Genomic DNA, 13,147 nt, shown 5'->3' on the forward strand with positions numbered 1-13,147 from the left:
CTAACAAGAGGGAATGCAGACTTAAGTAACTTTTTTGGCTATCAGATCTGCTAGATTTTCATGGGTAGTATTCTGTGGTGATAAGCAAAGAAAGAAAATGGCGTTCTTGTGGATAGGTGGTGGAGTAAGGTTACACTCATCAGCAGTTCTTAGGTTCAGCTAAAAATTCATTCTCTTAACTGCTACAAACCACATCTGGCACTAGTTGCTCAGAAGGATAGAAAAGCCCAGAAACCAATCTGCTGGCACGACAGCACCAAGCGCTTGCTCTTCAATGGGAGACCTCATGACACTCCACACAGTTAACCACATAGCCGTCTGCAAGCTGTTGTCTTTCGTACCCTAGGTGATAGCGCTGGTGGTAAGGGAGTGAGACCCCTCTTGGCGGGTACCGGAGCCTCCTTGGTATAGGACCTCGGCCCCAGGAGCCAGTATCAATTTTCACACCTTCCAGTGAGCTTCCCAGTTCCCTACGAGGAGTATGCAAGTTAGCAGTCCCCAAATTCAGGAACACCTAAACATATTCTTTCAGGTCAAGGGGCACCTGGTGACTCAGTCTGTTGAGCATCCTACTCCCGATTTCAGCTCAGATCCAATGGTCCTAAGGTCATGGGATCGAGCCCCATATTGGGCTCAAGTATGGAGCTTGCTTCGGATTCATTCTCTCTTTCTCTTCCTCTGTCCTTCTCCCCACTCATGCTCTCTTTCTCTGAAATAAAAAATAAATTTAATATAATTGCTTTAAGTCAAGATGCAGTTTATCAATGGGGTGTTTTCTCCTCAGCAATTATGCTTACTAATTTGGTTATCAGGTTCCTAGGGGAACAGAATTAGAAAGTTAAAAGTTAGAGTCTTCTTAGGAAACAACAGATGTTGGCAAGGATGTGGAGAAAGGGGAACCCCTTTGCACTGCTTATGGGAATGCAAACTGGTACAGCCACTCTGGGAAACAAACAGCATGGAAGTTCCTCAAAAAATTAAAAATAGTACTACCCTATGACCCAGCAATTGTACTACTTGATACTTATCCAAAAGTTACAAAAATGCCAATTTAAAGGGGCACATGGTCCCCAGTGTTTATAACAGCAGTATCAACAATGGCCAAATTACGGGAAAAGCCCACATGTCCATCAACTGATGAATGGATAAAGATGTGTGTGTATACACACACACACACACACACACACACACACACACAATGGAATATTAATGGGTGATCAAAAAGAATGAAATCTTGCCATCTTTGACAACATGGATGGAACTGGAGGATATTATGCTAAGTGAAATAATTTGGTCAGAGAAAGATATATGATTTCACTCATATGTGGAAATTAAGGAACATAATAGATGAACATAGATGAAGGGAAGGAAAAATAAGATAAAACCAGAGAAGGAAACAACCCTAAATACAGAGAACAAACTGAGGGTTGCTGGAAGGGTTTTGGGTGGGGGGATGGGCTAAGGGGGTGATGGGCATTAAGGAGGACACTTGTTGGGATTGGCACTTCTGTAAGTGATGAATCCCTAAATTCTATTTTTGAAATCATTATACTGTATGTTAACTAACTTGGATTTAAATTTAAAAAGAAAGAATACCATGGAAGAAAAAGCCAGATTCTTTCATAGAGGGAATGGGGTTTTGTTAACCATTTACTCACAAAGAATGAGTATCATCTCAATTTGACAATATGTATTGAAAGCTTTGATTGTATGTATCTTTCAACCTTGCAGTTTTTTTAGGGATTTATTGTAATAAATACATACACAAAGATGTGTCTGAATATAGATAGGATTCCTGCAGCATTTAAAAAATTTTTTTAATGTTTTTATTTTATTTTTGAGAGACAGTGTGAGCGGGGGAGGGGAAGAGAGAGAGGGAGTCACAGAATATGAGTCAGGCTCCAGACTCTGAGCTGTCAGCACAGAGCCATATATGGGACTCGAACCCACGAACCACGTGATCATGCCCCGAGCCAAAGTCGGATGCTTAACGATTGGGTCACCCAGGTGCCCCTCCTGCAGCATTATTTGTAATGGTGACTGTGACCATCTAAATGCTCAGCAGTTGGAGAGGTAAAAATACAGTATATTTATATTAATACCATGTGAGTTTATGGAATAGATATTTCCAGAAACAGCATTAAAAGAGTTAATGTCAAAATATTCAGTGTTTAACTTTGGATGGTGTTTTTCAGTATAATTTTTTTTAACCATGAATCACTTATTTTTGACGTTGACTATGTGTTATTTTTTTTAAAGACTGTTTTATACATAAATAACCAAAAAGCGTACCCAGATGGCTCAGTCAGTTGAGTATCCAGCTTGGCTTAGGTCATGGTCTCATGGTTCGTGAGTGCAGAGCTTGAGCCCCACATCAGGCTTGCTGCTATCAGTGCTGAGCCCGCTTTGGATCCCCGTGCCTGACTCTCTGCCCCTCCTCCACTTGTGCTTGTGCACGTGTGCTGTCTCACAAAATAAACATTAAAAAAGATAGAAAAAAAGAAATGACCAATGAAGATTTAAATGCATACTCCTTAAATTGAATAATCATACACTTTAAGAGTTTGTCTTAATACCATCTAAAAAGGCTTGATCTTGAACTCCTTTAATAAAATTTTATGTATTTTATAATCAACTCAGGTACATCTCACATCAGTATCTGAAGTGATAATCTTGAAATATTTCAAAAAGTCATTTTCAGTTCATTTTCTTATGTTATTATGTCATTTCTAACTTCTAGTTAAAATCTCATAAATGACAAACCTATCATAATTGATAATAAAGTGAATACAGATTTTTTTAATTGACTCATACAATTAGTCTTTGGGGCAGAGAAGGTTAGAATCAATATGGAACAGAAACTCTGGCTCAGTGATTAAGTGGAAAAAGGCATATAACCATGTATTTTCATGTCTGGCAAAATTTAGATGCTGGCCCTCGGCAACTTTTGTCCAGTTTTGGGGAGGTTAGTGGGTGCCATCCTTACTTCTTAAGGGGTTTAAATATGCACACACATATGCCCACAGTTTATTCTCCATCTTCCACTTAGTATGCCCATATCGTGGTTTATCACTAATGTCTCCCCACCTGCTGAGAGTCTTGCTACGTTATTTATTTGTTAGAGAAAGTATAGAACAAATATATCCTTAAATGTTACTTAAAGGAATACTGAAAAAGAAATTAAATTTTGAGCCATGCTTTCAACAAAATAAAAATCCTACAAGGAATGTCCAAGGAAATGTTTACTGGGTTTATTTCCTGTTATTTTGTATTAATCGTGTTTCTTATTCTCCCTACAAATGACTGGTAGAGAGTTAGTTGATCCTACAGAAATGCCATTGGGCTTTGGGACTATGTTACCTCAGTTTCCCCATCTATAAAATGAATGAATTAGATGAGATCATTAGGTGTTTCTCAACTAACGAAGTCCTTAAGATGGAAGTAATTTTGGGGGCGCCTTGGTGGCTCAGTCATTTAAGCATCCGACTTCGGCTCAGGTCATGATCTCCCAGTTCATGAGTTTGAGTCCTGCATCAGGCTCTGTAGCTAGAATACTGTGGCCTGCTTTAGATTTTGTGTCTCCCTCTCTCTTTGCCCCTCCCCCACTCATACTGTTTCTCTTTATCAAAATAAATAAATATTTTTTAAAGTTTTTTAAAGATTAAAGTAATTCTTAACTCTAAGATTTATGATGAAGTTTCTCATAATTTTATGTTCTGTTTTCCAGTTTATACCTGTTCAAACTAGGGATCGCACCCCAGATCCAGGACTTGTTGGGCAAAGTTGATTTCACAGGTACTCTTCTTTATCTTTACAATTTTTACATGATTGTTTACTAAGAAAATGTATCGATACTTTTTTTTCCTTTCAACGTCATCGAATCCCTTTTTCCTTCTATATTGATCAGAGGAGAAAAACGTTATTACCTTGCTTGTCTACAACTAGTTCTGCTTTTCCCCACATCTTTGAAACGTGGAAGTGAGGTTGACTGCTTCCTATGGTTCTTGTTCAGAAATGTCCTACCTTCTTGATAAAGACATTTTTTCCCTTTCTTTTTGTTTTTAAATAATGGCATGACATTTTTAATTTTCTTTGTTGAGAAAAATAAGCCTTGCATTTTGGGGAGAGAGACCTTGGGCCTGAAGACATTTCTTGATATGAATATACTTCTGCCTTCTGTCTTGATATTGTTTGTTGTCGCTCTTTTGCAGAGGAGGAAATTAGTAATATGAGAAAGGAACTTGAGAAATACGGAATACAAATGCCATCTTTCAGCAAAATAGGTGGTATTCTGGCTAATGAGCTGTCAGTGGACGAAGCTGCTTGTGAGTCCCTTGAAATCAGAACTTGCTATTGACGTGAGATTGATCTATACTTCATTTGCTGATTTTGGTGACAAGAAATGAATATTTAGAAAATATTTACAGCCCCCTTTTGAAGTTTTTATTATATGTGTTGTAGATGGTTACGTTGAGCATATGAGAATATAACCATGTGATTGATTCAGTCTTTAAACGTCTGCTTATGTAGTATGAATTAAAAGGTTTCAGAAATATCTTTATTCTTTGAAATATTTCTTTTCTTTCTATGTCCTCAGATTTTAGTGTTAGAGTACTTTGCTACATTGTCTTTTAATGTTGCAAGTTAAATTACAGCTATCATTTGGAAACAGCCTGGTACTTTTTAAAAGTGTCCCTCTGATGCTTCAAATCCCTAGTGGTTGACACAGTATGTGGTTCATTTCAGCCATTCAGGGCAGGTTGAGTAAATGAATACAGATTACATGGCGGATGCAGAGATAGGACCCAAGATAGATGGGCAGGTGGAGAGGTCATCGGGAGGGTTCTCTGTGAAGTGTCCAGGGTCTCTTCTTTTGCCCTTTTTACTAGAAGCCAGAGAAGAAAGCAAAAGAAAAGTAAAAGAAAAGAAAACTGCTTACATGATGCAGAGTCAGTGCAGCGGTCCATGTTGACTTTTGCTGATAAAAATATTTTTTTTCTTTTCAGTACATGCTGCAGTTATAGCTATTAATGAAGCTATTGAAAAAAGACTAGCAGAACAAACCGTTAAAACGCTAAGAAACCCAAATGCAGTTTTAACTTTAATAGATGACACCCTTGCCGAGGAATATCAGAAGGAACTCTGGGAAGCCAAAAAGAGAAAAGAGGAAAATGCAAGACTGAAGGTATTTAATTAGATTCGATGAGCAGCTAGTTTGAAAAAGCCTTATCGTTAAAAGTGAAATAAGTCAGGCGGAGAAGGACAGATACCGTATGTTTTTCACTCATAGTTCTAACAGGAACTAACTGTGGGAAGAGGGAGGGAGGGAGGCAAATCATGAGAGACTCCTGAATACTGAGAACAAACTGAGGGCTGAAGACGAAGGGGATAAGGGAAAGGGGGTGATGGTCATGGAGGAGAGCACTTATGGAAACCAACTTGACAATAAACTATAAATTTTTTAATAAGTGATATTTTTAAATCAATTGGTTGTGGTCTCTATGGCCATAGGCAGTTGGTTTTGGTGAAATGGAAGAGTAAGAGAAGACTATGCACTACATTTAAAAAATGAGGTTTCCTTTTAAGACAATTCTTACAAGTTGCGAGGACTGAGGGCCATGTCATAAACTTTTACTCCTTACCTGGGACATATAGCTGTAGTAGCTAAACATCTTCCATCCCGACGCGTCACCTGCAGACCTTGTCGTAGCCCAGATACCTTTAGACTCATGAGTAGAGGGTAACGATCTCCCTCCGTCCATCCCTCCCTCCCTCCCTCCCTCCCCTTCTCTCTTGCACACACACACTTTCTCAAAATAAGTAAATATTTTTTTTAAAAAAAAGCCTCCAGGATACCCAGCCAACCCCCCATCTTTCTGGCTAACCCTGTGCTATAGCCCAACTTGCCAAACTGCCTTGCCTGTGTGACCAAATTCTATAGTTTCCACCCTGCTTTCCTCTTTGCCCAGTTCCTCCAGGCCCTCCTCAGTTGTTGTCTTGTTCGAGTGTTCTTTCCAGCTAAGTATGTAATTCTACAGAGTCTGCTCTGTTCTACTTATATTCATTATTTATGGTGTTGATTTTACTAGACTGAATGCAATGAAACTGCCAATATTCCAGTGACTTCAGTCTACCAAAAAAAAATGGCAATATCAAGAGATCCAACCTCATGTTTTCCACAGTTAACAATTAGACCCTTTCAGAGAGTCACTAGGGCTGTCATTTATCTTTGTCATCCTTGCCAGGCGTAACCCTGGTGTCTTGCACAGAGCAAGCACTCTTTGGTGCTTATTCTGAATTCAAATGAATCTAAGTAAACCATTTTTCTCACTCGTGTCATTTGGCTTTTGAATATCAAGGTTGGAAACCTTTTATTTAACCTCAGGAATCAGTAAAGACTTTGTTTTGTAGAATAACTGTATTTCCGAAGAGGAAAGAGATGCCTATGAGGAGCTGCTGACACAAGCAGAAATCCAAGGCAACGTCAATAAAGTCAACAGTAAGTAACGTCCATGGAGGAAATGGATACTGCCATAACATACTAAGTTTCCTGGTCAGAATTGCACCAAAAGTCTCCATTTGTGTCCTTGTAAAACTGCCTCGTGTGGTGAAAACTCCACTAAATGTCAGCGTTGCTCTAAATTACGGTACGTCATCTGTCAGCATCCCATGGAATTTTGGGGGTAGTCTTGCCCCCCAAGTCCATGCAGAGTATCTCAAAGTACCTCAAAGCTTTAGTTCTGCCTTCCCATTTCAGCATAGGTAGAGTGTATGTCACATTTTGAACCTCTTAGTTGGGCTCATAATGAAGGCTGTTGACTTTAAGATTATGACTTAAAGATTGTCATTTCTTGCCCATGACTTTGTGACAGTGTTTGACTGGAATGGTAAAAGGTATTGTTGACACCTCTGCTCTTTATTATTGTCTAGTCATTGGTTTGCTGTTGGTAAGAATTGTTTCCTTACAGCTTGTGCACCTTTCTGCCAAGTGAATGAGACTGGATGGGCCAGTGAAGTTGCACGGTGGCGGGTTTGAATCCCATGTCCCTCAATCACTGTGGAGTCTCAGTGCAGTTTCTCTTCATAGCAAGTTCAGTTGTATGACAGTAAAAAAGCAGAAAACTCAGGTAGTTAAAATGATCATATGCAAGTTCAGAGAGACTAATCTTTTTATTGGCCTTTTTCCCCCTCTCTAACTAAAATTGGTTTTATGGGGCACCTGAGAGGCTCAGTGGGCTAAGCGTCCGACTACAGCTCAGGTCATGATCTCACAGTTTGTGGGTTCAGATCCTGCATCAGGCTCTGTGCTAACATCTTAGAGCCTGGAACCTGTTTCAGATGCTGTGTCTCCCTCTCTCTCTGCCCCTTTCCTGCTTACTACACTCACTCGTATTCCCGCTGGCTCTTTCTTTCCTTCTCTCTTTCAAAACTGAATAATTTTTTTAATTGGTTTTACTTGAGGGAGTAAGGAATTCTACTTGACATTTATTTCCCCTGGTGCCACCCAAAAAGCCTATATATATATACACACATATATACATACATACACACACAACACCAATACATGAAAGACCATCAAGCCCATTTGATAAAGTCTGTGAACCATCTGCCAAATTTAAACTTGGGAGTGTCCAGTAATTACAACCGTCCTAAACTCTGTCCTTGACTTAACTTCCTAGATGACCTTTCAATGCTCTTTATTGCTCTTAACACTTTCAAAGAAACTATAGGTTTTTCCCCTGAAAGTTTGCCCCACGTTGCTGGTAGAGACATATCCAAAGGGTTCAAACAGTTATCAAGGAGGCCCAGAGAAAGTTGATGTAAATATCTAGCTGCTAACAACCGAGTGGGTTTGAGAATTCCCTTCACACAAAATTACTGACAGCTCCAGGGTCCCTTTATTTTTAAGGGAACACCTTACCATTAGGGAGTGCGCATTCTTCATTTATTCTTATTTAATTTTGAACATATTGGTGATGATACACAAAACACAGTTTTAAGTTTCTCTTTCTGCTCAGTTTGAAAGCTGAGAATTTCATTATGCTAGACAGAAATGAATTACAGAAAGAAATTACATTGCCAGCAAGACAGCTGAGGTCCATCAATGTAGTAAGGAGATGATTTCATAGCCTTTTGCCATCCTTTAGTTTGAAAACAGGTTTCTTTTTTCTTTTCTTTTTCGACTTCTTTTTTAAAATACAATAGCTTCTATAAATGTTTTCATACTTAATGGCATAATTTCCTGACCACAGACTTCATGCCACAATGGCTATACGTGCTTTCCCATTTTCAAAAAAAAAAAAAACAAAAACAAAAAAACATGCGATGATTTGCACTGATGCATAACCAGCTTAAATCGTGAAGGGCATTGCAATGTTTGCTGGCTTCCAATGCATAGAACATGATGATTCTGAGGTTTTGTTTTTTATTTTCTTTCTTATCTCTCTCCCCCATCTGAAAATTTATAGTCAAATAGAACTAAGAACAGCCTTGAAAACCCCACTAGAACATACTTTAGTCAGGGACACGACAATAAGACAACTGTATGCTTTACAACAAGTGAATACAGCTACTTGACAAGCCTTTTCTCAACCAGGTAGGTTATGACACTAAAATGTTAAGGTGTCTACATTCATAACAGCCAGGGAGGTGATGTAAGTGACCGCTTTGATGGTAACGGCATCAGATCTATTGCCAGAGGCATCAGCTTTTTTGAACTGCCATCATTTAACTTTGGGGTTTGGCATATGCATTCCGTTCGTTACAGCACATATTCTGTTAAGATCAGGGCCAGAAATTTTGTTAAATGCATGTAAAAGGAGTGCATAAGTTTATTTATTTTAGGAGAAGTGGTTCTTAAAGAGTGTCGTAAGGATATGATTTTCTGGTACTGTTTTACCATCCCAGTGGTGCAAACTCACATAATAGAGTTTCCAGAGGGGAAGTAGAATTCTCTCCAAAATAATGAGAGACATAGCTGGGAGGCTTTGGGTGACTTTCATATGAGAGCAAATGCCACACATGTCCACTGACCTTTCTTTCTGGGATTTCTTTGTTGGACGTACCAATTCTTAGAATATAAAAACATGTTTGGGTTCTTAGAGTCCTTTAGAATAAGTGTAAGTTTTGGAGGGGTGTAACAAAGAAAATCACATTAGCTGTATTTCCTGCTATTGAATGATGTGTCTCAGGAGAAAGGTTATGGAGGGTAGCTCCTGGCGAATGACTTACAGAAGGTAGACTGTCATCTGCTAAAAGGGTTAGAGTAATCTTAGCTTTAATCTAGTCACGCAGTAGGGAGACAGATTACACCATGAAAAGCTCTAGAAGTCTGTGAGTCTGTATGATCCCTTTTCCCCTGAGACTTACTTTATAGGGTAAAATGCTGCTGGTTCTGTCCAGTTTGCAGTTACCTGGCGGCAGGGTCAATCGCTCATTCTTCCAGTTGGTCAGCAATTCTGTTTCGTTTTTCTGAAAATGATGATGAATCTACTGTTTGAGGCTCCTCAGATTGGTCTCTCAATTCAGGTCTTTATAAGCTGAACACTGCAACTGGTGTTGATCTCACAGAGCTTATGATCAGGTCAGACCATGTAAACCGAGGCATTTCTGTGATTGGGGTTTTGGGTTTTGTTTTTTTAAGGTTAAGGGATATTGGCACAATTAATTAATTGTATGAATTTTGGTTATAATATTTTTAAATTAAGTTTATTTGAGAAAGTGTGGGTGGGAGGGTAAAGAGTGGGGGGAGGAAAGGGAGGGAGAAAGAGAGAGAGAAAAAAGCACTAGTCGGGGAGGCAGGGAGAGAGAGAGAGAAGGAGAGAGAGAATCCCAAGCCGGCTCTGCACCATCCGCACAGGAAGCTCAACTCGGCTCAAACTCACAAAACTGTGAGACGATGACCTGAGTCAAAACCAAGACTCAGACACGTAACTGACTGAGCCACCCAGGTGCCCCAGATTGTAATATTAAACACACACACGTGAAATGATTTTTTTCTTAAAGCCACACTTCACAGAACACAGGAATGGAGGGAGAATGTACTGAGCGTGAATACCGACACCTCTCAGGCAGCACTCTCTCCAGTGCTGGCCCGGTTGCCGGTCCGTGGTGCGGCGGCACGGCGAGGCTGGCTTCTCGTGTTCACGTAGCTTCAGTCTCCTTGCAAAGGCAATACTGATACACAAGGAGCGTTCAAGAACAAAGCCTGTGGGATCCATATGGTCCATCTCTAAATACCGTGGGGCTCCCCAAGGGGTGACCTCTTCAGGGCCTGGAGCACCCTGAAGCCCTAGTGGAAGAAGTGAGACCAGAGCTGATCCTGAAGGGTAAGACTCAGTAGGGCAGTCTGACCTCCTAGCTCCAGCTCTGTCTTTGCTGAAGTCTTTGTAGGGACCATCTCCAAGGACTGGAGTGACTTGCAGGTACTCAGCTACTATTTCCAAGGCTCCACCTGGCCTCCATCTGCAGCTTTTCAGAGTTCATGGCAAGGGATGGCTTGGGTTCTAATCTTTGGAGAGATGGGCTGGTTCGGTCAGCAGGGAAAGCAGTAGAAAAAGCAGCGTTCTGATGGAATGTGACACCCCCTTCCCAACCCCTGCGCAGGGCTGGCTGCAGTGAACCACATCAATGCTGTCATTCGGGAAGGCGACCCTGAGAATACGCTGCTTGCCTTGAAGAGACCGGAGGCCCAGCTGCCTGCTGTTTATCCCTTTGCTGCTCTGATGTATCAGAACGAACTCTTCAACCTCCAGAAACAGAACGCCATGGTAAGTCCGAGGACACTCCAGTTACAAAGATGTGAATTCTGAGTTACAGCCGTGAGGAAGGCAGTTTAGGAAAGGTGAATGGGACATAGAGTCTTCAACTTGTACCAACCCCAGTCCCATTGGCCTCCCTCAGCCAAGTTCATGGCTGTGTTCCTCTTTAAATCCTGCTTTTTATCTCTAAAGAATCTGCATAGTTAGAAATGCAAGCAGGGCTCTACACAAATACATGTTGAAAAGAAGTTGTTCTTATTCTCTGGTTTTTGAAACTCCTTGGATAATTTTTTAACTATACTGAAAACTTTTTTTTAAATATGTCATGTTTTTTGAAATAGAATAATTAGCTGTGAATGTGCACTTCTAGAAATCTGTATCCAAGAACATTACCACCATGGCTTTAATTTTGTAAGTTTCATGCTGCTTAATATGCTAGTGATCTTAAACAGTACTATGTAAGGTTACAGTAATTAAAACCATGTGTTCTAGTACAGGATTAACCCAAACGATGGAACAGAATAAAAATTACTGGAAGCAGAGCCAAGAATTAAGTATATGAGAACACTAGTACTTCAAAAAGGTGGGGAAAGGAATGAAATCCTTCCAAGCGTTTAACCATTTGGGAAAGAAATCATGCCCTCACACTACATATCAGAATAAATTTCCAATATAAAAAATTGAATGTAAAAAGGAACTTAAAAAATTAAAGTTCTAAGGAAACATAAAAGAATGCTGGATCTTAAAAATCAGAAACAGCACTGTTCCACCGGAAAAAAGGGAGGAGGGGAGGCTGAGAGCCTGAGCAGCCAATTCACAAAGCAAGGAATAATCGGAACCAAATGTAAATTAAAACAAAATACAGTTATTTTGAGAAATGAGATCGGTAGCACGTGGAGAGACCTAACATAGTGTAGGCATAAATTTGGGGCAGGAGGCATCTTCACAGCTGGTGGGAGGATGAACGGTGCACCCTTTCTGGAGAATGATCTCAGCAGTGTGGATGCAAGTCTATTACCCATTCTCCTGCCAGTTACACTGCTAGTAAAAGAGCCTGAAGAATATGAATCAAAAAGTTGTATTCGCAGGGATATTTCACAGTGTGGTTTATCATAGAAGCAAGGAACAAACCACATGCCTCACAACAGGTTGCACACACTAAATCAAGTGGAAAAAACGGCATTAAAAACCTACATCGTTGTCCAGAGGGTTTTTGGTAATACAAATAAAAACAGGTTTTGCTAAAAACAAAAAACTTCTGTAAATGTTTGCATGAATTAAAAATAAAAGGACTTGGATGGAAGGATTTGTTTCCTTACTCTTACTTATCAAGACTTCTAACTTTCTGAAAAGAAAGATCCTGTTTTATAATAAAAGAAAAATAGCATGTCTTCTTAAAATTGCACTTAAGTTCTTTCATTAATAGGTCTCCCATGCCAGCCGCTTCGACGCCCAAGGCACTTTCACTCCAGCCTCGTCATCCCCCCTAACGGGTCGTTGGTCAGCCTGTGGTCTTCCAGCCCCACTTCTTCTTTATTTTTCTTGTCCTTGCTGCTGTATACCACGTTAGATATTTGTGGACAATTCACTGGAAAGGGTAGAGGAGGTGGATCTCAAATGATTTCATTCTGCTCTTTTGCTTGTAATTTTTGACCTTCCTTATGTGTTAAACGTGTATTTCATGTAGGAAGTTTGGATAAACTCTGCTTACATGCTCCCTATAATACCTCCTTCTGCTGTTTGCTTTGGAAGATAAAATTATGCTTTTGTTATTCTAAAATCCATTGCTGTGAGATACCAGTGGAGATCCAGAATGCTATAATGCATTTAATATAAATATCACATTGTATATGTTAAATGCAGAAAATGTCCTAAATGTAAATATAGTTATCAGGTTTTTTTTTAAATTCATTTTATACCCCCTCTCTGTTCTTCACTGTGATGGAAGAAATAACCCTTTTGAAGTTGGGCCAAGTCAGCATAAAATGGCTAAATCAAAGAGAACATTTAAGGGGGAACATTTAAAGTGTAAGATGGGTATTTTTTTAAATTAATTTAGCTGAGTATAGTGTTTTTAGATTTATCTATTTATTTTGAGAGAGAGAGAGAGAGAGAGAGAGAGCGTGAGAAAGGGAGGGACACAGAGAGAGAACGAGAGAATATCCCAAGCAGGCTCCACACTGACAGCACAGAGCCCAGTGCAGGGCTCCATTTCAGGAATCATGAGATAATGACCTGAACTTGGGAGTCATTCAACTGACTGAGCCACTTAGGTGCCTGTTCTTTGGGTATAGTTGGTACACAATCCTATGTTAATTTCAAGTGTGCGAGTTAGTGACTTGAGAAGTTTACCCTTCATGCTATGCACATCACAAGTCTACCTACTA

At 39.9% G+C, this 13,147-nt stretch overlaps 1 protein-coding gene across 1 annotated transcript in view; it reads left to right on the forward strand.

Annotated features, from left to right (window-relative positions):
• IQGAP2 (IQ motif containing GTPase activating protein 2) overlaps positions 1-13,147 on the forward strand; it is a 278,242-nt gene that overhangs the window by 161,249 nt on the left and 103,846 nt on the right. The window contains exons 6-10 of the mRNA XM_029942461.1: positions 3,728-3,795; positions 4,212-4,325; positions 5,007-5,185; positions 6,412-6,499; positions 10,606-10,769. Of these exons, the coding sequence (XP_029798321.1) occupies positions 3,728-3,795; positions 4,212-4,325; positions 5,007-5,185; positions 6,412-6,499; positions 10,606-10,769 (613 nt within the window). The remainder of the gene's footprint in view (positions 1-3,727; positions 3,796-4,211; positions 4,326-5,006; positions 5,186-6,411; positions 6,500-10,605; positions 10,770-13,147) is intronic.

Source organism: Suricata suricatta, chromosome 6, assembly GCF_006229205.1.
Source record: "Suricata suricatta isolate VVHF042 chromosome 6, meerkat_22Aug2017_6uvM2_HiC, whole genome shotgun sequence".
Lineage (NCBI taxonomy): Eukaryota > Metazoa > Chordata > Mammalia > Carnivora > Herpestidae > Suricata > Suricata suricatta.